This window comes from Aspergillus costaricaensis (assembly GCF_003184835.1).
Source record: "Aspergillus costaricaensis CBS 115574 unplaced genomic scaffold BO79scaffold_1, whole genome shotgun sequence".
Classification (NCBI taxonomy): domain Eukaryota; kingdom Fungi; phylum Ascomycota; class Eurotiomycetes; order Eurotiales; family Aspergillaceae; genus Aspergillus; species Aspergillus costaricensis.
Window position 1 is genome coordinate 2,236,920 of NW_020291801.1, and position 22,270 is coordinate 2,259,189.

The following is a 22,270-nucleotide window of genomic DNA, read 5'->3' on the forward strand; positions in this document are numbered from 1 at the left end:
TTGATTATTTCGTTTCTTTGGTCGGGTCAGCACAGTCGGTGTATTGTTGATATGATGTGTAGAGAGCAACCATCTGTGAATACATGTGTATACTACTTACTACAATGGGATGATATCTCGGTTGATCTTACACTTGGATGTCCTTTCTGTTTATCGTATCGTATGCCTGCCTATTCTTACCATATCTATATTCTACCATTCACTAAGAACCACTATCGAATAGCTACCAACAGACAGACTTACAATATCACCGGCGTCTACGATAATAAATCGAAGAAGAGAGCACAGACAATTCAGAAGAAACAACACCCAGCAGGCTACAATGACATTGGTTGCAGCCCAGGTGTGAAAGGAGAATATTTGAGATCATTATAGTATACATACATATAAGGTGTAAGGGAGCATGAGGTATCTATAGAGAGTATTGATGAGGTGAAGAGTAGGTATCGAAAAGAGAGGCGGAGCAGCAGATTAGATCGATTGACTGATTGATTAGGTAGATAAAATGCCTTCTCGCGCCGCGAGGTGATCAATCCATCAGTGAATCAATTAATCAATCAATCATCCTCAATCCACCGTTCCGCCTAGCCGAAAACAGCAGGAGACAGAGGAAAGAGGTAGTAGACAAAGCTTAATCGCGCAAAACGACTAGCTTCTCCTGCTCATCCAGTTTATTCTGCTCCTTGCGGTACTTGCGACCTTTCTTGGCGTATTCGCGGAGACGGCGAATGTACGTATTGGCCGCAACGTCAGTTTCGTCCTCGCCGCGGCCGGAGAGAGCCTTCCGGCGACGTTCCTGGCACGCGTTGTAGAGTTTCCAGCACTTGTTACTGTCGAGGTGGTTCAATTCGTAGTCCACGGACCACTTGTTAGGGGATTGGAACTGGATCGGGCGGTCCACGTATTCGCCATCCACGATGTTGCGGACGGTGAGGGCAAAGCCCATGATTTCTTTGCTTGGGGTCGTCTCGGCTTCGTCTTGGGAGGTCTCGGACTTGGTTGTGGCGGAGTCTTCGGTCAGGTCGTCTGCGGAGCTGGAAGACTCGAAGTCGGCGGGGATGTCTTCAGTGTCGTTGGTGGTTGTTGTTGTTGTGTCGTCGTCTTCGTCGGCGCGACCGGGGAGGTCGAGTACGCGGCGCTGGTAGGCGTCGATTTCGGCTTGGTTCTTCGTTTGGATTGCGTGGATTTCCTCGTCGGTGACGGGCTCGGCGAAGATGTACATGTACGGGGGTCCGGCCGTGGAGTCACGGGTCTCGAAGTGGAAGCGGAGAGATTGTTTGGGGAATCGGGCCGTGACCTTGTTGAGAACCTTGTTCCAGAGCTGCAGACTCAGGAGGAACTCCCGGTCTCCCAGGGTGGTGTCGTATTGACCGTGCAATGCCATGTCCAGTTCGGGCAAGCTGAGGTACTGGAATCCGAAGATGCGCTCGATGTTGTGGAAAGCCACGAAGATACCGTCCATGCGGCCGATGCGCACCTGGAGGGAGTACTTGAGGAGAGCGGCCCGGATCATGTCGTAGTACTCGCGCTCATACGACTCGTAGGTGCCGTGGGCTTTCCGGATCTCGTAGCCCAGGCCGTGCTCGAAGTTCTTGGCGTCCATGCGAATGGAGGCCACCGCCCGGGTCTTCAAATCGAACATGCCGGTACCGGGGAGCCGCGGGTCGTAGGCATCCAGCTGTGAACGCATCAGGAAATCGCCGTAGGTCGAGTAGTGGTAGGCTTCGGGCACTGCCTGCTCCTCTTCGGCGGAGATCTTGTTGGAGCTGGATCGTCGATAGCGCTCGAATTCCTCCTTTGGCATAGTCAAGAGCTTCTCCATCGATTTACCCAGATTCATGAGAATGTTGGCCGTGTCATGCTCCTTATCGGCATCGATGGCATAGACGCCGTTCTGGTAGCGCAGAAACATGGCCGAGGGAGCTCGCAAGAGCCGCGTGAAGGTGCGCAGCCTTTCCTGAAAGCCGCGCGACACTTGTTGGATGTTGACCTCTCTCCAGTAGGACAGAAGATAGTGGAAGTGCGACAACACGGATGTCATACTGGATGAGGAGCCAATGTACTTCTTCTTCTCCTTCTGCGCCAGGCCCCGTAACTGCTCGTCCTTAGAGGAGGTGATGTATTCCTTCAACGCTTCGAAGTCGAATTCGGTGACAGGCATAATGGAGCCAAGGTATGGATCGAAATTGTAGACGCGCGATCGGGGATCCCGAAGATGGTAGACTCCCGGGCTGTATGTAACAGCAGCTGTTAGCTCCGCTTTGAAAGCGACTGGTTCCTAGGGGCATATGAAACAACTTACTTGAACAGCACTCTGTCCAGGCCATAGGCCAGTTGCGGGACTTCGGGGGTCTCGACATCCAGGGCTTTGCGCTAGTTAGTGATCCAGTAGGAGATTTCACAAGTCGCTTGAGGAAGACGCACCTTTCACGGAGTCTCGGTCTGCATTGATCTTTCCGGTGTCCTTTCCGGTGATCGGAACAGGAAGCTGTAATTTGGTAGACTGTTTGTTGGCCTAGCATGGAGAGTTAGACTCTGGCTAGTCCAAGTGGGAAGGTGAAGCTGACTGACCAATACCTGCGGTTTGGGAGATGTTGAGGAGTCAGGAGCAGTCTTCTGCTGCGCGCGAGCTTTTTGGTCCTTCTTGTCCTTCGGCTCCGGTTGCTTGTTCTCCTCCTTCGGAGTCTCATTTGCAGGGTCCGTCTTGCGCATGTTCATCGCTTCTTGCTTGGCGGCCTTTCGGACCGCTTTCTTATCCGCATTTTGGGGTGACTTGGAGTTTTGCGTCCGAAGGGACTTTTTGACATGGGTGGGTGTCCTTCTATCCGGGAGGTTCTGTCCGCAGCAGCAGGCGGTTAGCATTCACATGTTTTCAAGCTTCCGCTTAGTGGCTCTTGATGGGAGCATCTCAATGTCGCATACATACCTTCTCTAGTGCCTTAAGCTGCTCTTCAATGGCGACCGTGGAAGAAGTCTCGGTGGCCTGGGAGCGCAACCTGGGCGCGGTGTGGAAGCGGCGAGCCCAGGGCTGGGCTTCGAGGCCGCGAGCTAAGCATGAGAGACAGACATGCTCGCGCAAAGGGTCTGAGACAGACCGCAGGGTGGCCCGATACATTCGGGCCAAATCAACGAGCGACAATGGAAGAAGAATGCAGAAGCAGCCAAAGAAGGATTTGAGGGATGGAAGGGACGCTGAGAAGGAATGAACTGAGGAATTGATCGAAAAGCTACATTTTTTTTGCCTTCGAAGCTTCGCCGCGCTTCGGCTTTTCTGCCCGTCGGGGTGTGTTCACCGCCCGGGGAGTTCATCTAATACGATGTTTGTAATTGGTATGATCGATACGGAAATAAGATACGGGTCTGGATACGGCGTGGTATTTGTCTGTCCATACAAACGGGTATCGATAACAGGCAATGTACCCAGGAAGTACCAGCCAGTAATCTCCAAAGTACCCGCGGAGTATAGCTGAGATAGTGCGACTCGACACTTGAGAGAGATCTTCTTGGATGTGAGATATGAGAGAAGAAAAGACTCTAATCCCTATTACTCCCTTTAATTCTTTCTTGCACATCTTAATGTTCAAAACATTCAACTAAATAGCTATTCATCTACTCTGTACCCTGCCTACTGCTGTACTCCGAATCCGGGGTCGGAGGTGCAATTGATTGGCCCCGCCGTGCCGCCAATCGATAAAAAAAGTCAAAAAAAATTCCCAGCGACAAAGTTGAGTTTGGTTTTCTTGTTTGCTCCCATTGCTTCTTTCGCTCCTCATTCTCGCTCTTCTAGCTCTGTGTGCAGTTTGGTCTCGAGGTAAGTAAAGAATTGTTTTACTCTTTGCATGGAACCCTCCACAATTGGACTTGTTCTGGGGCATTTGACCGAAAGAAACCATGAGTCAAAGTATCCCAATGGGGGGTTTCACTTGCCCCTCCATCCACTCCATCTTCTCCTCCACACTCTCTCTTCCTTTCCCTCTCTTTCCTCCTCTCCTCTCACCACCCTCAAACCGCACATTTGTGCTTCTTCTCTGACCTTATTCTTGTCAATCAGGTCCTCAGAGAACCCTGCACCTTTCACTATGACTACGGAACGGTTGCGCGTTCTCATCGTCGGCAATGGCGGCCGTGAACATGCGCTGGCTTGGAAACTGACCCAGTCTCCCCGCGTCGACATTGTCTACGTCGCTCCCGGCAATGGAGGCACCGCTCAGGGTCCCGACAGCAAGATCCAGAGCGTCAACGTCAAGGGCAATGACTACCCCGGTCTCGTTGCTTTCGCCCAGCAGAACGGTGTCAACCTTGTTGTCCCCGGTCCTGAGGCTCCCCTCGTCGACGGTATCCAGGGTTACTTCCAGGCCGGTGAGTCCGTCCTTTGACATGGAATAATCGCAGTCTCGTGTGTAGCTGACCCTGAATCCTTCGAATCTAGTTGGCATCCGCTGCTTCGGTCCTTCCAAGGCCGCTGCCCGCATGGAGGGCTCCAAGACCTTCTCTAAGGACTTCATGAAGCGTCACAACATCCCCACCGCCGCCTACGAGAACTTCTACGAATATGAGCCTGCTCGCCAGTACCTCGACTCCGTCTCTCACCAGGTCGTCATCAAAGCCGATGGTCTGGCCGGTGGAAAGGGTGTCATCATCCCCACTACCAAGGAGGAGGCCCACCAGGCCCTCCGTGAAATGATGGTCGAGAACCAATTCGGTGAGGCCGGTAGCGAGGTCGTCATCGAGGAGTACCTCGAGGGTGACGAGCTCAGTGTCCTGACCTTCAGTGATGGTTACACTATCCGCTCCCTTCCCGCCGCTCAGGACCACAAGCGTATCTTTGATGGCGACCAGGGCCCCAACACCGGTGGCATGGGTTGCTACGCCCCGACCCCCATCTCCTCCCCGGAGGTTCTCGCTCAGATTGACCGCTCTATCATTCAGCCCTCCGTGGATGGCATGCGCAGAGATGGTCCGTCTTTCCCTATATCCGTTTCAGTCTACTTTCCTTCGCTGACCACAATGACTTTATAGGATTCCCCTTCGTTGGTATCCTTTTCACCGGTCTCATGATGACCAAGAATGGCCCCAAGGTTCTCGAGTACAATGTCCGCGGTGGTGACCCTGAGACTCAGACTCTCCTCCCCCTGCTCACCGACGACACCGACTTGGCCGAGATCATGGTCGCCTGCACCGAGCACTGGCTCGACGGTGTCTCTATCAAGGTCAAGCCCGACTTCTCCACCACTGTTATCGCCGTGGCCGGTGGCTACCCCAACTCCTACGCCAAGGGCAAGAAGATCACCCTGGACCCTACCCCCGAAGGCACCTTGATCTTCCACGCTGGTACCAACCTCGTCGGTGACGAGCTCCAGACCGCTGGCGGCCGTGTCATTGCCTCCACGGCCACCGCATCCAGCCTCGAGGAGGCCGTCCGCAAGAGTTACGAGGGCGTCGCCACCATCCACTTCGAGGACATGTTCTACCGCAAGGATATCGCCCACCGGGCCTTCCGCCAGCGGGATGCTGCCGCTGCTCAGCAGGAGTCTCTCACCTACGCCGCCGCCGGTGTTTCCATCGATGCCGGCAATGACCTCGTCCAGAAGATTAAGAGCTCCGTCGCTCAGACCAAGCGCCCCGGTACCGACGCCGTCATCGGTGGCTTCGGTGGTCTCTTCTCTCTGGCCGCCGCCAACTCCGCCTACCACCCCGAATCCCCTACCCTCATCGGTGCCATTGACGGTGTCGGCACCAAGCTCAAGATTGCCCACGCTGCTGGCGTGCACAACACCGTTGGTATCGATTTGGTCGCCATGAACGTCAACGACCTGGTCGTCCAGGGTGCGGAGCCCCTCTTCTTCCTGGACTGCTACTCCTGCGGCAAGCTCGACGTCCCCACCGCCTCTGCCTTCGTTTCCGGTGTCGCTGAGGGCTGTGTCCAGGCTGGCTGCGCCCTAATCGGTGGTGAGACCGCAGAGATGCCCGGTCTCTTCATCGATGAGTCCTACGACGCCGTCGGTGCCGCCGTCGGTGCCATCAACACCACCGGCCCCAACGCCCGCACTATCCTGCCCGACACCACCGCCATGAAGGCTGGTGACGTCCTGCTGGCCCTGGCTTCGTCCGGTCCCCACTCGAACGGTTACTCTCTCGTCCGCAAGATCGTTGAGCGCTCGGGTCTGTCTTACCAGGACCCCGCTCCCTTCACCATGCCCTCGGCCACGGGTCCCCAGACCCTGGGCCAGGCTCTGCTCACCCCTACCCGCATCTACGTCAAGCCCCTCCTGAAGGCCCTGGCCACCTCTTCCGCCGCTATCAAGGGTCTCGCTCACATCACCGGTGGTGGTCTGCTTGACAACGTGCCCCGTATGCTGCCCGCCACTCTGGCCGCACACATCAACGTCTCCACCTGGGAGCTGCCCCCTGTCTTCCGCTGGCTGAAGCAGAACGGTAACGTCACCGCCATGGAGATGTCCCGCGCCTTCAACTGCGGTGTGGGTATGATCCTGGCCGTGGAGAAGGGCTCCGAGGGTGCCATCACGGAGCTCCTCCAGAAGGAGGGCCAGACGGTCTACCAGATCGGTGAGCTCCAGGTCAAGCAGGAAGGCGAGGAGGGCTGTGTCCTGACTGGTCTGGAGACCTGGGATGCGTAAATATGATAATTTTGAGACTTCAGATAAAGAGAGTTATGTTATGATATGATGTCAAATTTAGATAAAATCACGGAGGGCGGCGGGTTGGGATGATGGGAGATGAAATCCATAGAAAAGCAGGAGGGAACATCCCTCCCCTTTTATTTTTCCTTACACTTTTGCATTATTTTGATATCATCAAGTTACGTTTTGAATGAATGAATACAAGATTTCCACTGTTCACATACTCCGTTTGTTTACACTGTATACAATAGATGTGCCTCACATACCAGGCACAGTACAAAGTTACCAACCATACTAATCATCTCACAACCTGAAGACACACCCATCGAATCCATCAGCACTTGCATCTATCCTCGTTTAGGCTCTAATCAAAATAACAGAAACTCATACCCTAAAGGATCCTAGCCAGTACTACCATTATAGTAAGTAGTAACTATAGCGCTTTCCATCCAACAACTGCACTCCCAACTCCTACCGATTGAAGCAAACATACGCACTCGCTACAGAGTATTATACTAGAAACCAACAGATAAAAACAGATACTAGTGGTTACAATTACTACACTATGATACAAGGATTGAATACACATACGTAGTGTAAAAGGATACCTTGCCCGCAGGGTTGTATCAAAGTCCGAACCACTTGCTACTAAGCAACATGGACCGACTACCCATCTGGCTTAGTAGCTACTACTACAGTACTAGTTAGTTGAGCTGGGCTGAAACGAAACGGTCGCCAGATCGGACACCTCCAGTTTCATTCCCCGCGGTCTAGAAGGCCTGGCATGACATCATGGTCGACAGTCTGGGTGGCCTCTCTTATCTGTGACAGGTTGACAGTGTGTCTGGGGAATGGCTGGATGAGATCTAGGCTATCCCATTCCCTCTGGGGTTGTATACAGTAGGCATTACTGGGCGAAGTCCTACGGAGAGTCCAAGTTGAGGCCGTGAAAAGACACCAGGTCATAGATAGTCATACGAGCTCAATGGGCAGGCAGGAATCAAGAAAGGGAAAACAAAAGATAAAAAGCAGACCGGCTCATCCACAGAAGATCGACATTCGCAGCAGCATTTTTAAGCTATAACCAGCCCGAAGGCGAGAATGGCAAAGAAACGGGCCCAACAGGAGAGAACAGGAGCCAAACACGAGGTCGAACATTTGAAGGAAAAGAAGAGCTTCCCATATACATTCCCTCGCCTACGCCGCTTCTCGTGCCCCTCCGGTTTTCTTACTCGTTGCCGCCACAAAAGTGGCCTGCTGCCGTAGTGACACGCGTTTGCAAAAAAAAATAAAACCTTCTCTATTCCACAGCTAAAATAAAAGTTCCTTTTTCAGGCGATCTTCCTCCTAGTGCGAGTCAGAGAGGCCCGCAAGTCACCAGTGTCTCCGGGCTTTTTAATACATGGGGGAATACGAGAGTATGAAACGGATCACGCGCAAGAGCTAGAGAAGAACCTCGTTAGCAAGATCCGATATGATCCCTGGAACACAAGCACATACCTTAGAAGCACTTGCGGTGGACGATCGAAGGACCGCTCTCGTCGTACTCCTGCTTGGAGATCCACATCTGCTGGAAGGTGGACAGGGAGGCCAGGATGGAACCACCGATCCAGACGGAGTACTTGCGCTCGGGAGGAGCAATGATCTTGACCTTCATGGAAGAAGGAGCAAGGGCAGTGATCTCCTTCTGCATACGGTCGGAGATACCGGGGTACATGGTAGTACCACCAGACTAAGGGGGGTGTTAGTGATCAGGACAACTTCGTACGCATCAAGGAGGCTGAAAACATACCATGACAATGTTGCCGTACAGATCCTTACGGACATCAACATCACACTTCATGATGGAGTTGAAGGTGGTCTCGTGGATACCACCGCTCTCCAGACCCAGGACGCTAGGAGCGAACAGAGCCTCAGGAGCACGGAAACGCTCGTTACCGATGGTGATGACCTGACCGTCGGGAAGCTCGTAGGACTTCTCGAGGCTGGAGCTCTGGGAAGCGGTCTGGATCTCCTGCTCGAAGTCGAGAGCGACGTAGCAGAGCTTCTCCTTGATGTCACGGACAATTTCACGCTCAGCGGTAGTGGAGAAAGTGTAACCACGCTCGGCAAGGATCTTCATGAGGTAATCCGTCAGGTCACGACCAGCCATGTCGACACGGGAGATGGCGTGGGGAAGGGCGAAACCCTCGTAGATGGGGACGACGTGAGTAACACCGTCACCAGAGTCCAGAACGATACCGGTGGTACGACCGGAGGCGTACAGGGACAGAACGGCCTGGATGGAGACGTAGAAGGCGGGAGCGTTGAAAGTCTCGAAGACGATCTGGGTCATCTTCTCACGGTTGGACTTGGGGTTGATGGGGGCTTCGGTCAAGAGAACGGGGTGCTCCTCAGGAGCGACACGGAGTTCATTGTAGAAGGTGTGGTGCCAGATCTTCTCCATGTCATCCCAGTTCGTGACGACACCGTGCTCAATGGGGTATCTGAGGGTAAGGATACCACGCTTGGACTGTGCCTCATCACCGACGTAGGAGTCCTTCTGACCCATACCAATCATGATACTGTGGGCGGCATTAGACAAAACTGATCAACCAGCCTGGCAGGCCAATTAGGAGAGAACAAAGGGGAGCTTTACCCATGGTGACGGGGACGACCGACAATGGAGGCTGTACCGCAAGTTAGTTCACTATTCGAACTGGTGCTGACATGGCGGGTAATTCACCGCCCCCACATGAGCTAGCAGCCCGGCGCGAAGACGCAATGGGTGGCAATTGCCATGAAAGAGCGGGAAGAATCCATCAAGCCAGTAGGTAGAACGTCCAGCACAGTGGACAAGGAGGGGGTTGACTTACGGAAGACGGCACGGGGAGCATCGTCACCGGCGAAACCGGCCTTGCACATACCCGAACTGAGAACACAGAAGTCAGTATAATCGAGCAAACCACAGCCTCGCGGGCCAGTCGATCGAGCTGTCCCAGTTTCTTGCCATAAGCGCCAAAGGGAGTGGGCAAGTAATGCCAGCGAGAATCCCAGTCAAGTTCATCTTCGCGACCAAGCCCCAAAAGGGGACATATGTTTTGCACCATCTCCCCTGGACTTGGCGAGAAACCACAACAAGCAGGACGAATCCATCGCCAGAATCATCGAAAACCCAGAGTAACATACCCATTGTCAATGACGAGAGCAGCAACTTCCTCTAGATGGTGAAAAAAATAGATGTTAGCCAAGTTGTAAAGGTGGGCGTTGAGGGGGGTAACGGAGGGGGGAGGGGGAGCGAGCAAGCTTGGGAAGCGAGCAAGACGCAAGGTGGCAGGAAGCCCTTACCTTCCATGGTGACTGTGTGGGATTAAGAATCGGACTACGGGGAATAAAAAAAGAGACGAAGAGAAGAAAGAGAAGAGTGGGATGGAGATGGAGATGGAAGGGAGGAGTGACGGGAAAGAGAAGAGGGAAGTAGTAAGTTCAAGAGAGAGATGGGATGAGTTGAGGTAAGTAGGTTGGAGAGGGAGGAAACGGGGGGAGGAGTGGAAAGTGATGGAGGCCGTCGGGTTAGTAGGGAGTCGGCGGTGGTGGAAAGCAAGAGTGGGTGCGGGTTGGCCTGGTTGGGTTTGGTTCAGGTTGGGTTTGGTCTGGTTTGGTTTGGTTTGGTTTTGTCTGGTCTGGTTTGGTTCTGGTCAGATTGACTGGTTGGTACGTACTCAGTAGGGGGAGGGGGGGGTGAAAGCGATAGTCAGTCAGCACATACTAACTTCGCTGCTGCTCAAGTATCTTAGATAGTAACTATATATGATCGGTCAATTAGGGGCGAAAAAATGTCCAATTTTAATTAATGAAGTCTCCAGTAGGCACCACTTCTACGAATACGGAGTCACGGATGGAGGAAGACAAGACCAGGAAACCTGAAAGGGGAGAGGCAATACACACCAGTCAACGTTCTTCCAACCAGTCTGGAAGGTCCCTTTTTTACGCCAGATACACACCAACTTAAGGGGGAGGGGGAATGACTGCGAAAAAGGGAGAGGTTGGACTGGATCAGGCGGGGTGAAGTGGGTCCCACTCTAGGCTTTTCCGAGTCTAGTCCGGGTGTTTCGGCAACGTTGATTGCACCGCCGGGAGCACTAGTGCCGTTTAGTCCCAGTGCTGTCACCGCCACACTTTCACGCCGAGTACCGCTCGTCAGGTAAGCGGGTAATTTAATACACTCAGGGCGCTAAAGGGGGACCAGAACGTGTACTTGTTGCTAAAGCTGAGAAGTACTATCTGGCCGGAGAGAGATAGAGAGATCCGATGTATGTATATCAAGACAATGTAGAGAACGAGGGAAGAGATAGATAATGGTGGTTATGGAAGTATGCATTTCCGTGGATGTACTCTTCCACCATTGTTTATATACACCCAATCTGATGTCAACCTTCCCACCATGGTTGCCTCTAGGCAGAATGATTGTGGCCTTCCTACAATCAATCAACTTGTCTTCCCTTACTGTTCCTCTCACCCGGACATTCCGTTGAGGTGGCCCTTCCGAAGGGCTGAGAAAGAGCAGGCAGGAGGGAACACCAGAAGGAGGGAAATAATAATCACGATGGCAAAAACACTTGCGCACCCTCGTGGGGCTGAACCCGACCCAGGGTTGCCGCCGTCAATGGCTCAGCCCGAATGTGTACCACTGAACAAGGTTGGAACAATAATAATCATGGCCCGATGATGATGATTATGATAGTGATGATGATAGCCTACAGCGTTAGCTTACCCACGACTGGATAATAATAGCACTGCCCGCCTTGGAGCCGACGGGCCAGGGAACAACCAAGAGCTGAGAATGGGCGATGACCATAGCCCGACCGGTCCAAACTTCAGGCTTCTGGATCCTTCCCCCCCATTCACTAAATCTGAACCACTTGGTCTGTCCGGCTTTTAAGGGGTTCGTACTCTTTTGCCCCTCGTTCGTGTCTCCTTAGCCTCTAGCGTGGCCGTTTCTTATCCCTGAATTTGTATCCTCTTTAGTTTAATAATGCAATTGCCTGATCGTCTCCATGTCCGCTGTTCTCTCCGTACTCCGTCATATCTGTAGTATCCCTAATTCCACGTCAGGTAGAAATGATCGACTGATGCCCTTCGATTCCGGTCAATTCCTATGCGCTGTCAGATTTCTTTACCGCCGTTTTCCCACCGGGCCCCCGAAAATGGGGGCTTCGAAGAAGAAAGCCTAGCCAGAACTGATGCCCGCCCCATGGAATGTCAATCGCACAAGGGCCGCGTTGATTCTTCGTAAGCCGATCTTCATTGGCGGTGCAGACCAGTGAAGAATGCATGGTCATCCAACGGTATCCTCGTGCCACGCGCAGAAATGTCTCGGTCGGTGAACAGCAGCCAGAAGTCACTGCATATCGGGCATGTATGACCGCATCGCGGGGTTATCCGAGCATGGCGGGGTACACTGCAGCGCCGCTGGCTGGTCTTGATTTGATCAAGATAGCCAGCTATACAGAGAAGATACTATCAGTATGAGAATCCAAGCAGATACATCATATGGCTCTGTCAAGTAAAAGTAAAGAGGACTGCAATTGTTGTTCCCTTCTCTCGCAGACTTGAGTGTCAGCGTTGCGGTGGAAGGAGGTGGAAGGCCGTCGGAGCCGCATGAACCCTCTCGATTCGTCCAGAACGTCACGCTTTTTCTTTACCTTCATAGAACACCGGCGCATCTTTTTGCACAATCACATCCACCACCATATTCTTGCTATAGAGATCATTTCATAGTGATTGATACAGTCCACATAATCTTACTTTCTGCCTATTGTCCTTTTTCAACAACCCCCAACCGTCATCTAGACACCTCACCACCTCCAACACAAATTTTACTCTCCACCACCGAACCATCCCCACATCAACACCATGGACCCCAACATGAACAGTCTCCTTAAATGGAGTATCAAGGCCGCTACCGAGGAGCAAGCCTCTGGTGATAAGAACGACTCTGGCAACAATGCCCCCGCCGATCCCTCCCGCGGCCTCACGCCGCAGATGCTCTCGACGCTATTCGGCGGTCCCTCCGAAGCCGACCTGATGAAAGCCGCCATGGAAGCCCTCCGCTCCGATGAAGTCGACTTGGAGAACAAGTTGATCGCATTCGACAACTTCGAACAGCTCATCGAGTCAATCGACAACGCAAACAACCTGGAGCCTCTGGGTCTGTGGACCCCTCTGGTCGAGCTGCTTGACCACAAGGAACCGGACATGCGTCGCATGGCGGCGTGGTGCATTGGTACGGCTGTCCAGAACAACGAAAAGTCGCAGGATAAGGTATGTTATTGATGTCTTATTTGTCCCCTTTCTGTTGAAATTCTAAACAAAACTAACACATGCCCCACAATAGCTTATCGTCTTGAACGCCCTTCCGAAGCTCGTCACCATTGCCACCACGGACACCACTCCCGTTGTTCGCAAGAAGGCCGTTTACGCTATCTCTTCGGCAGTCCGCAACTACCAGCCCTCCATGGACGAGGTGACTAAGAGTCTCCCCGAGGGTTACTCTCGTGACAAGATCGACGCCGGAGACATGGATGCCGTCGATGCGCTCATGGACAAGCTCCGTGCTCACAAGGTCGAGGCTTCTGCTTGAAGAAAAGTCAAATCGACATATGTGAGATGTACTGTTGATAGGATGCTGTAGCCTAGCGAGCCTACTTCGTCGTCATCTGGCTAGCACGTGGCCGATGTCAAGAGCAGAGCCCTCGAGGCATACGTGCATTGCGCGTATACGTAGGGATGATCTTCCCCGGTATGATGTGGCTGGGCTAGGCAGTCGACTTGGACAAAGTTGAGCGACGATTCTGGCGCAATGATGGCATGCCGTGATAGGCACCCGCCACCATGTTGAGGCTCACGGTTCAAAAGCTATGGGAGGGTTCTCACCCCACTTGATCCGAAACAGATCAGATGGAACATGGTGCACAGCTAGATGCGATTTACCGTCCTTGGCAGTCCACATGGCTGCCTGGAATTAGATACCCTGCGCTACTTAGAGATGCCATGCGCCCTATGCCAAGAAATATATAAACATTGAACATGATATCACTTCATTTCACAAACATAAACAATGGATGCCTGTAGATCATCTTCATAAGATAGTTTATTTTATTACCTGGGATTACCAGCCATAGTTAACCTTATCTTGGCAACGCGTGTACTGTACATCATGAAACCAACACCGGCAGTGATTATATGGATGCCTATTTCGCAAAGGAACGTCATTCTACCCTCAATGAACTACAGGAAAACTCCAATCCGCAAAGAGGAATCCATAATCATAATTTATAGCAAGCATGCTAAAAGAAGGAAGAACTACCTAATAACCAAACAAAAACAGATGCAGACCACACAATGCGGACATTGCTTTATACAACAACACGACAACCCTCGTAAAGAGTAACTGAACTCCATGATTCCATCAAGGAACGAGAAGTAATAGTAAAGACCGACCACAAAAGAAGCGCACATTCATAATACAATAATACGTCGCGGAGTAGTAGTAGTAAGTATCACTTTCGTCTCATACCAGCCAATAAATCAATCAGTCGACAGAAGAACAGGTACCACGACTGAACACCTGATAACCATAGCTCATTTCATCTCATATGTTGTATCCATCCATCACAGAGCAAGGTTGTAGGTGTAGTCGTCTTCTATATTCTGGGAGATCCATAGGACGATGGTGCTGCAATCGCAGAGTTCATTAGCAAATCTGTTCCTGCACTGCGAACAAAGAAAAGACATATGGCAGAATACACACCTCAGCATAACCAGTCCATTCGCAATAACGTTCGCAATACCAAAGTAAAGTGTCGGAAGGGGATATCCCTGGATCAGGTACTTAAGTACCATGACCGTCTATATTCCCATCAGTTAGCCTAGCCACTCCACTCCACTCCAGCAACCCCAATACCCCAAACAACATATAATAGAGCAACAAGGTAGGGTAGGTATGCAGGTAAATACTAACCACACTGCCTGCCAGACCACCCGCGAGCAACGCAAATCCCAAGAACAGCACAAACCTCGCCTTCCACGCAACCCCACTCCCACTATAACTGAAGCTATCGGCATGAAGACGCGACTTCTCAATCGAATTGATAACAAGCATTCCGAGCGCGGAGCAGATACCGGGAATCCAGTCGACGAACTTGACGTGCACGAAGGAGCCGTTGCGGGCGCTGTGGGAGAAAGCGGCGGCGTCGATGAGGAAGAAGAAACCCAGGGAGAACTATTGCCATGTGAGTGGGTTGTGTTGTTTGATGGTGGTGGTGACGATGGGAGCTTGCTTACCAGTGCGCCGGAGGTGTAGACGCCTGCGTTGCGCACGGCGGAGTTGTTAAGCCATTCTGGTTTAGACCAGCGGAAAAGACGGTTGTTGGAGACGTCCATTGTGATATGGGTATATTATTAGTATGTGTGAGATGCGATTCCGGGAGATGGGATGTGTGCCAGCACTGAAGATGGTATCACCGTATGGCTGGATCGGCGGGTTGGTTGGAGCTGTTCGGGGAAGCCGGCGATGATGCAGTGCCGGGGCCGGAAAATCACCTGCCCGACCTATGCTATCTAGTAGATATCTACAACTCAGTGTGAGAAGAGGAATCTGTCATGCAGTGTTTTTCGTTGTATCCTACATGCTAAAATTGAATTTCAATAAGGTAGTAGGTATGATTATTCCTTTGATCGTGGCATGTATACCATGCTGCGACGAGGCGGTATACACCTTAGGTAAACATTGATAGTTTCCTGGCTTCAAATAATATCGCTATGCTATATACTTCGTAACTCATCACTCGTTATCTGTGCCAGACAGACTCAATTCTCCTCACAAAACAGTTTCAAAAACTCATCGATGTACGTCATTGCCCTCCCCTTCTCCAACAGTGGTGGCTTATTCGGCGAGCCGTCTTCGCCTGGAGACGGCTCTTTCAGATACTTCCGCAGTGCAAAGGTCGATGCGCGATAGGTCGCATGGTACATGGCCTTGAATTCATCTTCATCGGTGTTGGAAATATCCTCCCCATTTGCAGGGGCCATATCGTGGCTACCGGTCCCGGTTTGCGGCCTGCTCGAGCTCGCGGAGCGCGCTGTAGCACGGTTGAAGCCATAAAGCCGCATGCAGGTCAGGATCGTCCGTGTTATCGTGTTTTTGTTCTCGGAAATGATGGTTTCTGCATCCTTGGGCGCAGCTGGAGACTCAAGTTTCCCTTCAGATGGCAATTCCGGGGACAGTTCTCTTTCCTTTCGTAATGATGACTCCACAAAGAAGTTTGGCGTGCCTCGCCGTGAGTTCAGTTCGCGCACGTAGCCCCGTCTGCTGCTAGGCCGTGACTGCTCCGACCGAGCTTCCAGAAGTTTGGAGTTGAGATTCGCCCCGATAGATACAGACCGGGACCGTTGTAAGGCGATCCGGTCCAACTGAGGAAGAGAAGGCTCCTCTGACTCTCGTTTGACCCGAAGACCTTGCAATTGCTGGGACGACTGGGAAAGTGATCGCGCCATTAATTGCGATACAGCCTCACCTCCCTTCTGCCGTACCCTTTTATGATGCTGCGCCACTGATTCAAAGAGCGTTGCTACACGTCTGCGCTTGGGGCTGGGCGAGCGAATGTCCGGAAGGAACTGAGGGGATCGGCCGTGGCCATCGGTATCTTGTGGAGATGGGAGAGACTGAGTTTTGGCAATGAGATGTGCAGAGATCGGAGTGGCGTATATTCTCAGTTCTTGCCTAACAACATGGGACGGCTGGTGGTCTAGCTCCGGTGAAGAGACAGGCGGGGTGGGCGGTCGTTCATAGGAAGTCGTCATGGACAACATCCCATGTATCAGGAGATCGGTCGTGTTGGTTTCAGAGGGCTTTGTCCGCCCATCATTGTCAATCCCCACGAGCAGCCCAATTGGGCATTGTAGGGTCTGGATCCGATCCAAATCATCATCTTCCAACCAGATAGTGCCCGTCAGCTTGTCCTTCAGCCATTGCGAGGTCTGCAGGCTATTTGTGTGGAGTTCGAGGTTGGGACCACATCGCGCATAGAGTGGTATGAGGGACGGGTTAACGAAACAGCGAAGACTGAGCGTGGAGTCTCTGCCAATGTCGGATTGCCAGTTTGACGACCGGTCAATTAATTGTAGGCCTAGCTTTGGTGATGAATAGGGCGAATGTAGCCAGGTGATTGGCGGGGCTCACCTTGGAGTTGTGTGCCTCCATCCAGCGATATTGTGCCGGACCATACATTCATGTTAGAAGGACGAGGGATCACTCGTTCACATATTACTCGTACTTGTGATGATGTTATCAGATCATTGTTGGATGTTCACTCACCAGTCGGCGCGGGTAATTTTACACGACGCGCCCAAGGCGGCGCGCCCCCACGTGACCGGTATCTAGGCACAATTACAGAGCGGCAGAGCGGAAGACATCGGCATCTCCAAAGATAAAGTGTAGGAGATGGAGGTATGGGTTTATGCATCTGGATAAAGGAATGTATCACACTGCACTGGCAGAGTTTCTATATAACCTCGTACTGGCTATAGTACATCAATCGTATCATTGAACAACGAGAGTAAAATCAACAGCGACTCCCGGGGCATCAAAAAGCACATCAGTACGCCTAGCATACGTCAAATCAAAACGATGTCTCATAAAGGTGCATTGGTCAAGAACATGGAAGGCGGCTTGCTTCAAAAGGTCGATCAACAATCTGCGAGCGGGTATCCAATGCGAAATCTGGTCTTGCAGATATCGGTGCGCATGGCAATTTAAAAGTCTTCCTGTTCCCTGAAGAACATGGAGAAACTGATGATGGTTCCGTAGATCAACAGACCGCCAATGATGGACATGACCATGGCGGGGATCTCGATAGCGCCGCTGTGCGCAAGAACGGCGGGGAGGGCTAGTGAAGCAATTATGGTCAGCCGTAGATCGACAGAGTCAAAAAGAAACAAGGGCATATATCTCCAGTCGCAGCACAGTCTGCAGTCGCTTTCAATGGTAGGGATGAATGCGACCGCCGACCTGGCCCGCCTATCCGAGAAATCCACTCACCAATACCCATCAGCACCAGGAAGCCCGTCAGGAAACGACCAAAGTCAGCAGCAGCATTGCCAGAGCTGTCCATAAAGTCATCGGGGTTTGCGCATCGCGAGCAGATCCAGTTGGGCAGGGGAGCAACCACGTAAGTCGCAACGACGACCAGTGGGAGGAAGTTGTGCCAGAGCGCCGATGACAGGATAACAAGCAGGAAGCCAATGGCGAGAACCTATGCCGGGATTACAATTAGCAGGAGTCCCAAAGCAGCAGAAGTAAAGAAGCTTCATTCTAGCTCCCAAGAAGACATACAAAGGAGAGGGCAATGATCGTCTTGAGTCCGGCGGTCATGATTGCGGAGTAGGACTGTTCAGGTCCAGGACAACAGGCAGAAGTGAGAGGAGCTTCGCACCAACGAAGCTTGACTGGTAAAGCTTGTGGGAAAGATAGCAGAGTCAAAATAGCATGGGTATTAAGACGGAATGGCGACAAGAGGATCACCACAAACCGAGGACGGCCAGAGCCTGGATGAAGCAGGAGATTGGAATGGAATGAATGGATGGAAGGCAGTGACGTGCAGCGGAAGTGGATGATGGGGCGGGCGGCCTGAGGCAGCGGGACAGCCAAGCAGTGAGAGCTTAGCCTTAAGCATGAGTTACTCTCAGTACTACCGCGTCAGTGCTTCTCTGCCTGCCCTCCAGCTCCATATCTCTCTCCCATCCACTCCTGCTCCCTACTTCATCGCCTTGATTCCTCTAATCCCCCCGTTGAGACTCAATATACTTTCTGGTCTCTTCCATTGAACTGACAGAGACCCCTATTCACCCCCCTTCCGAGTCTCTCTACCCAAACTTCCGCCATGTTCAGAAACAACTACGACAACGATGCGGTCACCTTGTATGGACCTCCCCAAGCTCCCTCATCCACCAGAACAAAGCTTTGTCTTCCCTAGTATTTTCAGATTACTAACAAAGCTCTTTACAGCTCTCCGCAAGGCCGGATCTTCCAAGTCGAATATGCACAAGAAGCCGTGAAGCAAGGTTCCGTCGTGGTGGGACTCGTCAACAAGACACATGCCGTGCTGGTCGGCCTCAAGGTTCGACATCCCACTTATCTCCTGGCTCTTTTCTCTTGGGGCACATCCAGCTGACAGGAAAATCTCCAGCGTAATGCCGAAGAGCTCTCCTCGTACCAGAAGAAGATCATCGAAGTCGACTCCCACATGGGCATCGCCATCGCCGGTCTGGCATCGGACGCTCGGGTGCTCTCCAACTTCATGAAGCAGCAGTCCCTCAGCTCCCGCATGACCTACGGCCGCCCGCTCCCCGTCGACCGCATTGTCAGTCAGATCGGCGACCGCGCCCAAACGAACACTCAACATTACGGCAAGCGCCCCTACGGTGTCGGTCTGCTTGTCGCCGGTGTCGACGACTCCGGCCCGCACCTCTTCGAATTCCAACCCTCCGGTATGACCCACGAGATGGTGGCATGCGCCATCGGAGCCCGCTCCCAAATGGCTCGGACCTACCTGGAGCGGAACTTGGACAAGCTGGAGTCCACGTCGCGCGATGAGCTCATCACGCACGGCCTGCGGGCACTTAAGGAATCCCTGTCTCAGGACAAGGAGCTGACGGTGGACAACACATCTGTGGGTGTGGTAGGACTTGCGGGCGACGGTGCCTCGGGGAAGATCGAGAGCTTCAAGCTGTACGAGGGGCAGCAGCTGGTGCCCCTGCTGGAGGCACTGGAGCAGGCGGATGCGGGCGAGACGAAAGAAGAGGAGACAATGGAGGTTGATTCATAGGAGCAGCAAGATGCAACAGATACATCATTGATTTGATAGTCACGATTCCGGAATAATATCACGTTTCCCACACCTGATACCATTTATATATAAACTACCCTGACTCGGCTTAGCCACATCTACAACTAACCTTGCTACTAACTACGGATTTATATATCACCTATTCCTCCCCCCAATTCAACCTCATCCTCCCATTACTAACCCTATATCCCTTCAACCTTGGCCAAACATCCTTAACATCATTCACCTCGACGAGAATCCCCCCATTCTCCTCCCCAATATACCCCTCCTGCACGGCCTTCCTCACCCACGCCAACACCCCATCCCAATACCCATCCACATTAACCACCACCACCCCAGCCCCATGAATCCCCAACTGATTCCATGTCGTCATCTCCATCACCTCCTCAATCGTCCCGAACCCCCCCGCCAACGCCACAAACCCACTCCCAGGCCCTCCCTCCTGCACCTTCGTCGCCATAAGCCGCTTTCGCGCATGCATATCCGCCACGATCGTGGTCGTCCCGTACTCGGATTCCTTAAACATAGACTCCTTTGTCTTCGCAGTAGTGCCATTGGTAGTGGTAGTAGTACTAGCGGCTGGGATGATTCTCTCCGCGTCCTTGCCGGACCGCGCTTGCTGGACTCCTGCATTTGAGTCTGTGCCTGCGGGATGCTCTGTTGCATTGTCATACCCCGGTTCTACCTTTACTAATGCGCGCGGAATCACACCGTGCACGGCTTGCGGGCCGGAGAGTTTGACCAGCTCGCGGGCTATCGTGCCCATTAGACCTGCTGTGCCGCCGCCGTACACCAGGTGGATGTTGTTCTTGTGGAATTCGTGCGCTAGTTGGCGTGCGGCTTCCATGTGGCGTGGGTTGGTGCCGGAGACGGAGCCGCAGCTGTTATTAGGTTGGTTAGTTTCGTAGATTATTATGTTGGTGCGTGGTGCGTGGTGGTGATGGTGTGGATTTTAAGTATAAGTATGAATGCGGGGCGAGGCGGACGAAACACTATATAAATTGATATGATGATATATTGGTGACTTACAATACGCAGACCACTGCGGGCTTAGTCCCGTTCACGAAGCTCATGACGTCGTTGAATTTGTTGAAATTACTTGCTACTGATGAAGAAGGCACAACGCTCGCTCTTGTCGCTTTTTCAGAATGAAGAGGAGAAGTTCAATGGGGGTTTTGCCCCGAGCTCAACGGTTTAAGATGTCGGTGCAGTGATGTAACCGATTTCTTGAAGCTGCGGTTCTGGATCCGAATGCGGACAGACTGCACAAAACATTGGGGAATAAAGTGGCGGTTGTAGTCATGATGGGGATGGAAATCTCAGCTGGATTTTAATAGAATGCGAGTAAAAGGAGAGTTTGCGATGAGGATGTTATATGAGTCAGAGATACTTGATTGTCACTGGGATTGGATTGGGTGGCCGTGCGGGGTTGCTTTGCTGTCCTTGCTTGGTTATAGAAAAAGGTCTATAGAGATAAGCTGGAAAAAGTAAGGAGCTGATGGCAATAGCCAGCTGCACCTGTAGATTGGTTAGGAGATCTAGCTATCCAGGTCTAAAAGGAATCGGGATGAGAGAATCCTGCTCTCATGATCATTAGGGTATCATTATTCTTTCCTTCCACTTCAACTGCCAACCTTAGTTTTCTTCTTCCGCATCTTATTCTCCTCTGATCCCGATGGCGTCGCCCCCTTCTCTGATACCTTCCCTGGCGTATCAACCCGGACCTGCGGCGTTCCAACCTTCGCGGCAGGGGCTGGTGGTTTCGCTGCTGATGTTCGGTCTGTGTCATTGACACGGGATAGGATGAACGATCCCGGCTCTCCCACCAACGGATGCTCGTCCATAAACTCCTCCCCATACCTTCGGAGCAGGTTGAATGACTCTGCGAGTGTTCGTGTGTCTTGCAGGCTCGAACCAGTGCCGACAACCTGTGAAGAGCCAACGAGCGAGGCCTTGCCAGCTGCATCGGCGTCCGGTAATGGGGTGTTCTCCTTGCTCTGCTGCGACTGCGTGCCAGGTTGACTTGCATCGGCTTGTTTGAGCGCAGGCGGCATGTAGGTATGGCCGTGGGACGGGGTGAAGGTAGGTAGTGTAGATGCTGTCTTTAGCAAGCTGGTGAGAGACGTAACTGCGGACAGCTGCGCAAGAAGTCGGAGTTAGCATCAGCACTAGAAAATGTCTTGGAAGCAAAGTCACAGGAAAGGATTGACGTACGATGCGATTCCCCACAACACTCGCAACCGAGGGGGCCATGTAGATGCAGTCTCCGACGATAAAGTACGTTGATAAAACTACCACCTCATCTTCCAGGCCGGTCCTCTTGCGCCGGTTTTGCTTGCGAATCACCCAAATGTTTGACGGCTCGTGCGCAAATCGACCATCAGGTTGTGCTGCTGCCTGGATGGGATCATATGAAACCACGAATTCCAAGCCCTGCATAGTCTTTAACCGGCCCTCGAAGGCCTCGCGCGTCTCGACAAAGTGCCGGAAAGCTTCATTGTAGTTTGCTTGGATGGCAAGTGAGGCGTTGTTGGATGTTGGGTCAAAGAATGGCGACTCTGCAAAGTAGAAAAGAACTGCGCACACATTAAGAGTATTAGTAGGCCGTTTTAGTCGTTAATGGGTTCTGAATTTCGTACTGTTGTTGGAGTGGAGGTATCCTCCCATCATCTGGACGTGGGGCGGGGACCGCCAGAGGATTTCCTCCATGGAGGCATCGGGTGTGCCCGCCATGAGATCGCC

General features: G+C 52.4%; 10 protein-coding genes across 10 annotated transcripts; 3 read left to right on the plus strand and 7 right to left on the minus strand.

Moving 5' to 3' along the window:
- Positions 1-631: 631 nt before the first annotated feature.
- On the minus strand, positions 632-3,194 carry BO79DRAFT_185597 (mitochondrial mRNA processing protein PET127; the record flags this gene model as incomplete). Its single annotated transcript, XM_025680409.1, has 5 exons — positions 2,927-3,194; positions 2,572-2,835; positions 2,425-2,515; positions 2,303-2,366; positions 632-2,231 (listed from the first exon to the last, which is right to left on the minus strand). The coding sequence occupies exons 1-5, from the start codon at positions 3,113-3,115 to the stop codon at positions 632-634; spliced, it is 2,208 nt and encodes a 735-aa protein (XP_025545583.1). The 5' UTR covers positions 3,116-3,194.
- A 573-nt stretch (positions 3,195-3,767) lies between these two features.
- ade1 (bifunctional aminoimidazole ribotide synthase/glycinamide ribotide synthase) lies at positions 3,768-6,761 on the plus strand. Its single transcript, XM_025679159.1, has 4 exons — positions 3,768-3,811; positions 4,052-4,359; positions 4,430-4,957; positions 5,020-6,761. Exons 2-4 carry the CDS (start codon positions 4,080-4,082, stop codon positions 6,636-6,638), a joined length of 2,427 nt encoding a protein of 808 aa, XP_025545584.1. The 5' UTR covers positions 3,768-3,811; positions 4,052-4,079; the 3' UTR covers positions 6,639-6,761.
- A 1,381-nt stretch (positions 6,762-8,142) lies between these two features.
- Positions 8,143-9,975, minus strand: act1 (actin ACT1; the record flags this gene model as incomplete). The annotated part of the gene is made up of 6 exons (XM_025685792.1): positions 8,143-8,373; positions 8,434-9,205; positions 9,280-9,310; positions 9,497-9,552; positions 9,810-9,840; positions 9,969-9,975. The coding sequence occupies 6 exons, from the start codon at positions 9,973-9,975 to the stop codon at positions 8,143-8,145; spliced, it is 1,128 nt and encodes a 375-aa protein (XP_025545585.1).
- Positions 9,976-12,347: 2,372 nt separating this feature from the next.
- On the plus strand, positions 12,348-13,709 carry fes1 (Hsp70 nucleotide exchange factor FES1). Its single transcript, XM_025680410.1, has 2 exons — positions 12,348-12,944; positions 13,018-13,709. The coding sequence occupies exons 1-2, from the start codon at positions 12,537-12,539 to the stop codon at positions 13,261-13,263; spliced, it is 654 nt and encodes a 217-aa protein (XP_025545586.1). The 5' UTR covers positions 12,348-12,536; the 3' UTR covers positions 13,264-13,709.
- Positions 13,710-13,963: 254 nt separating this feature from the next.
- On the minus strand, positions 13,964-15,154 carry BO79DRAFT_163851 (UPF0220 family protein). The gene is made up of 4 exons (XM_025679160.1): positions 14,967-15,154; positions 14,644-14,904; positions 14,434-14,531; positions 13,964-14,358 (listed from the first exon to the last, which is right to left on the minus strand). The coding sequence occupies exons 1-4, from the start codon at positions 15,063-15,065 to the stop codon at positions 14,295-14,297; spliced, it is 522 nt and encodes a 173-aa protein (XP_025545587.1). The 5' UTR covers positions 15,066-15,154; the 3' UTR covers positions 13,964-14,294.
- Positions 15,155-15,421: 267 nt separating this feature from the next.
- Positions 15,422-17,032, minus strand: BO79DRAFT_163856 (uncharacterized protein). Its single transcript, XM_025679161.1, has 3 exons — positions 16,999-17,032; positions 16,864-16,935; positions 15,422-16,810 (listed from the first exon to the last, which is right to left on the minus strand). The coding sequence occupies exons 2-3, from the start codon at positions 16,913-16,915 to the stop codon at positions 15,492-15,494; spliced, it is 1,371 nt and encodes a 456-aa protein (XP_025545588.1). The 5' UTR covers positions 16,916-16,935; positions 16,999-17,032; the 3' UTR covers positions 15,422-15,491.
- Positions 17,033-17,176: 144 nt separating this feature from the next.
- On the minus strand, positions 17,177-18,260 carry BO79DRAFT_234382 (Vps55 family protein). The gene is made up of 3 exons (XM_025684366.1): positions 18,016-18,260; positions 17,722-17,935; positions 17,177-17,569 (listed from the first exon to the last, which is right to left on the minus strand). The coding sequence occupies exons 1-3, from the start codon at positions 18,052-18,054 to the stop codon at positions 17,436-17,438; spliced, it is 387 nt and encodes a 128-aa protein (XP_025545589.1). The 5' UTR covers positions 18,055-18,260; the 3' UTR covers positions 17,177-17,435.
- A 139-nt stretch (positions 18,261-18,399) lies between these two features.
- pre5 (proteasome core particle subunit alpha 6) lies at positions 18,400-19,576 on the plus strand. Its single transcript, XM_025680411.1, has 3 exons — positions 18,400-18,600; positions 18,688-18,799; positions 18,869-19,576. Exons 1-3 carry the CDS (start codon positions 18,563-18,565, stop codon positions 19,505-19,507), a joined length of 789 nt encoding a protein of 262 aa, XP_025545590.1. The 5' UTR covers positions 18,400-18,562; the 3' UTR covers positions 19,508-19,576.
- Positions 19,577-19,667: 91 nt separating this feature from the next.
- BO79DRAFT_185622 (LOG family protein) lies at positions 19,668-20,820 on the minus strand (the record flags this gene model as incomplete). The annotated part of the gene is made up of 2 exons (XM_025680412.1): positions 20,558-20,820; positions 19,668-20,409 (listed from the first exon to the last, which is right to left on the minus strand). The coding sequence occupies exons 1-2, from the start codon at positions 20,599-20,601 to the stop codon at positions 19,668-19,670; spliced, it is 786 nt and encodes a 261-aa protein (XP_025545591.1). The 5' UTR covers positions 20,602-20,820.
- A 330-nt stretch (positions 20,821-21,150) lies between these two features.
- On the minus strand, positions 21,151-22,268 carry med6 (mediator complex subunit MED6; the record flags this gene model as incomplete). Its single annotated transcript, XM_025679162.1, has 3 exons — positions 22,168-22,268; positions 21,743-22,104; positions 21,151-21,666 (listed from the first exon to the last, which is right to left on the minus strand). Exons 1-3 carry the CDS (start codon positions 22,259-22,261, stop codon positions 21,151-21,153), a joined length of 972 nt encoding a protein of 323 aa, XP_025545592.1. The 5' UTR covers positions 22,262-22,268.
- Between the last annotated feature and the right edge of the window lie 2 nt (positions 22,269-22,270).

What these genes read in the sequence shown, in the direction of transcription:
- BO79DRAFT_163856 (XM_025679161.1), bottom strand. Translation starts at nt 16,915, where the DNA reads ATGAATGTATGGTCCGGCACAATATCGCTGGATGGAGGCACACAACTC. An exon ending in TGGAGGCACACAACTCCAAG is followed by an intron (nt 16,811 to 16,863) that starts GTGAGCCCCGCC and finishes CACCAAAGCTAG; the next exon opens with GCCTACAATTAATTGACCGG.
- pre5 (XM_025680411.1), top strand. Translation starts at nt 18,563, where the DNA reads ATGTTCAGAAACAACTACGACAACGATGCGGTCACCTT. An exon ending in GACAACGATGCGGTCACCTT is followed by an intron (nt 18,601 to 18,687) that starts GTATGGACCTCC and finishes AGCTCTTTACAG; the next exon opens with CTCTCCGCAAGGCCGGATCT. An exon ending in CCGTGCTGGTCGGCCTCAAG is followed by an intron (nt 18,800 to 18,868) that starts GTTCGACATCCC and finishes GAAAATCTCCAG; the next exon opens with CGTAATGCCGAAGAGCTCTC.
- ade1 (XM_025679159.1), top strand. Translation starts at nt 4,080, where the DNA reads ATGACTACGGAACGGTTGCGCGTTCTCATCGTCGGCAATGGCGGCCGT. An exon ending in CCAGGGTTACTTCCAGGCCG is followed by an intron (nt 4,360 to 4,429) that starts GTGAGTCCGTCC and finishes CTTCGAATCTAG; the next exon opens with TTGGCATCCGCTGCTTCGGT. An exon ending in GGATGGCATGCGCAGAGATG is followed by an intron (nt 4,958 to 5,019) that starts GTCCGTCTTTCC and finishes ATGACTTTATAG; the next exon opens with GATTCCCCTTCGTTGGTATC.
- BO79DRAFT_163851 (XM_025679160.1), bottom strand. Translation starts at nt 15,065, where the DNA reads ATGGACGTCTCCAACAACCGTCTTTTCCGCTGGTCTAAACCAGAATGG. An exon ending in GTGGTCTGGCAGGCAGTGTG is followed by an intron (nt 14,532 to 14,643) that starts GTTAGTATTTAC and finishes ATGGGAATATAG; the next exon opens with ACGGTCATGGTACTTAAGTA. An exon ending in AATGGACTGGTTATGCTGAG is followed by an intron (nt 14,359 to 14,433) that starts GTGTGTATTCTG and finishes CTGCGATTGCAG; the next exon opens with CACCATCGTCCTATGGATCT.
- fes1 (XM_025680410.1), top strand. Translation starts at nt 12,537, where the DNA reads ATGGACCCCAACATGAACAGTCTCCTTAAATGGAGTATCAAGGCCGCT. An exon ending in ACGAAAAGTCGCAGGATAAG is followed by an intron (nt 12,945 to 13,017) that starts GTATGTTATTGA and finishes GCCCCACAATAG; the next exon opens with CTTATCGTCTTGAACGCCCT.
- BO79DRAFT_234382 (XM_025684366.1), bottom strand. Translation starts at nt 18,054, where the DNA reads ATGACCGCCGGACTCAAGACGATCATTGCCCTCTCCTTT. An exon ending in CGATCATTGCCCTCTCCTTT is followed by an intron (nt 17,936 to 18,015) that starts GTATGTCTTCTT and finishes ATCCCGGCATAG; the next exon opens with GTTCTCGCCATTGGCTTCCT. An exon ending in CCTGGTGCTGATGGGTATTG is followed by an intron (nt 17,570 to 17,721) that starts GTGAGTGGATTT and finishes TTGCTTCACTAG; the next exon opens with CCCTCCCCGCCGTTCTTGCG.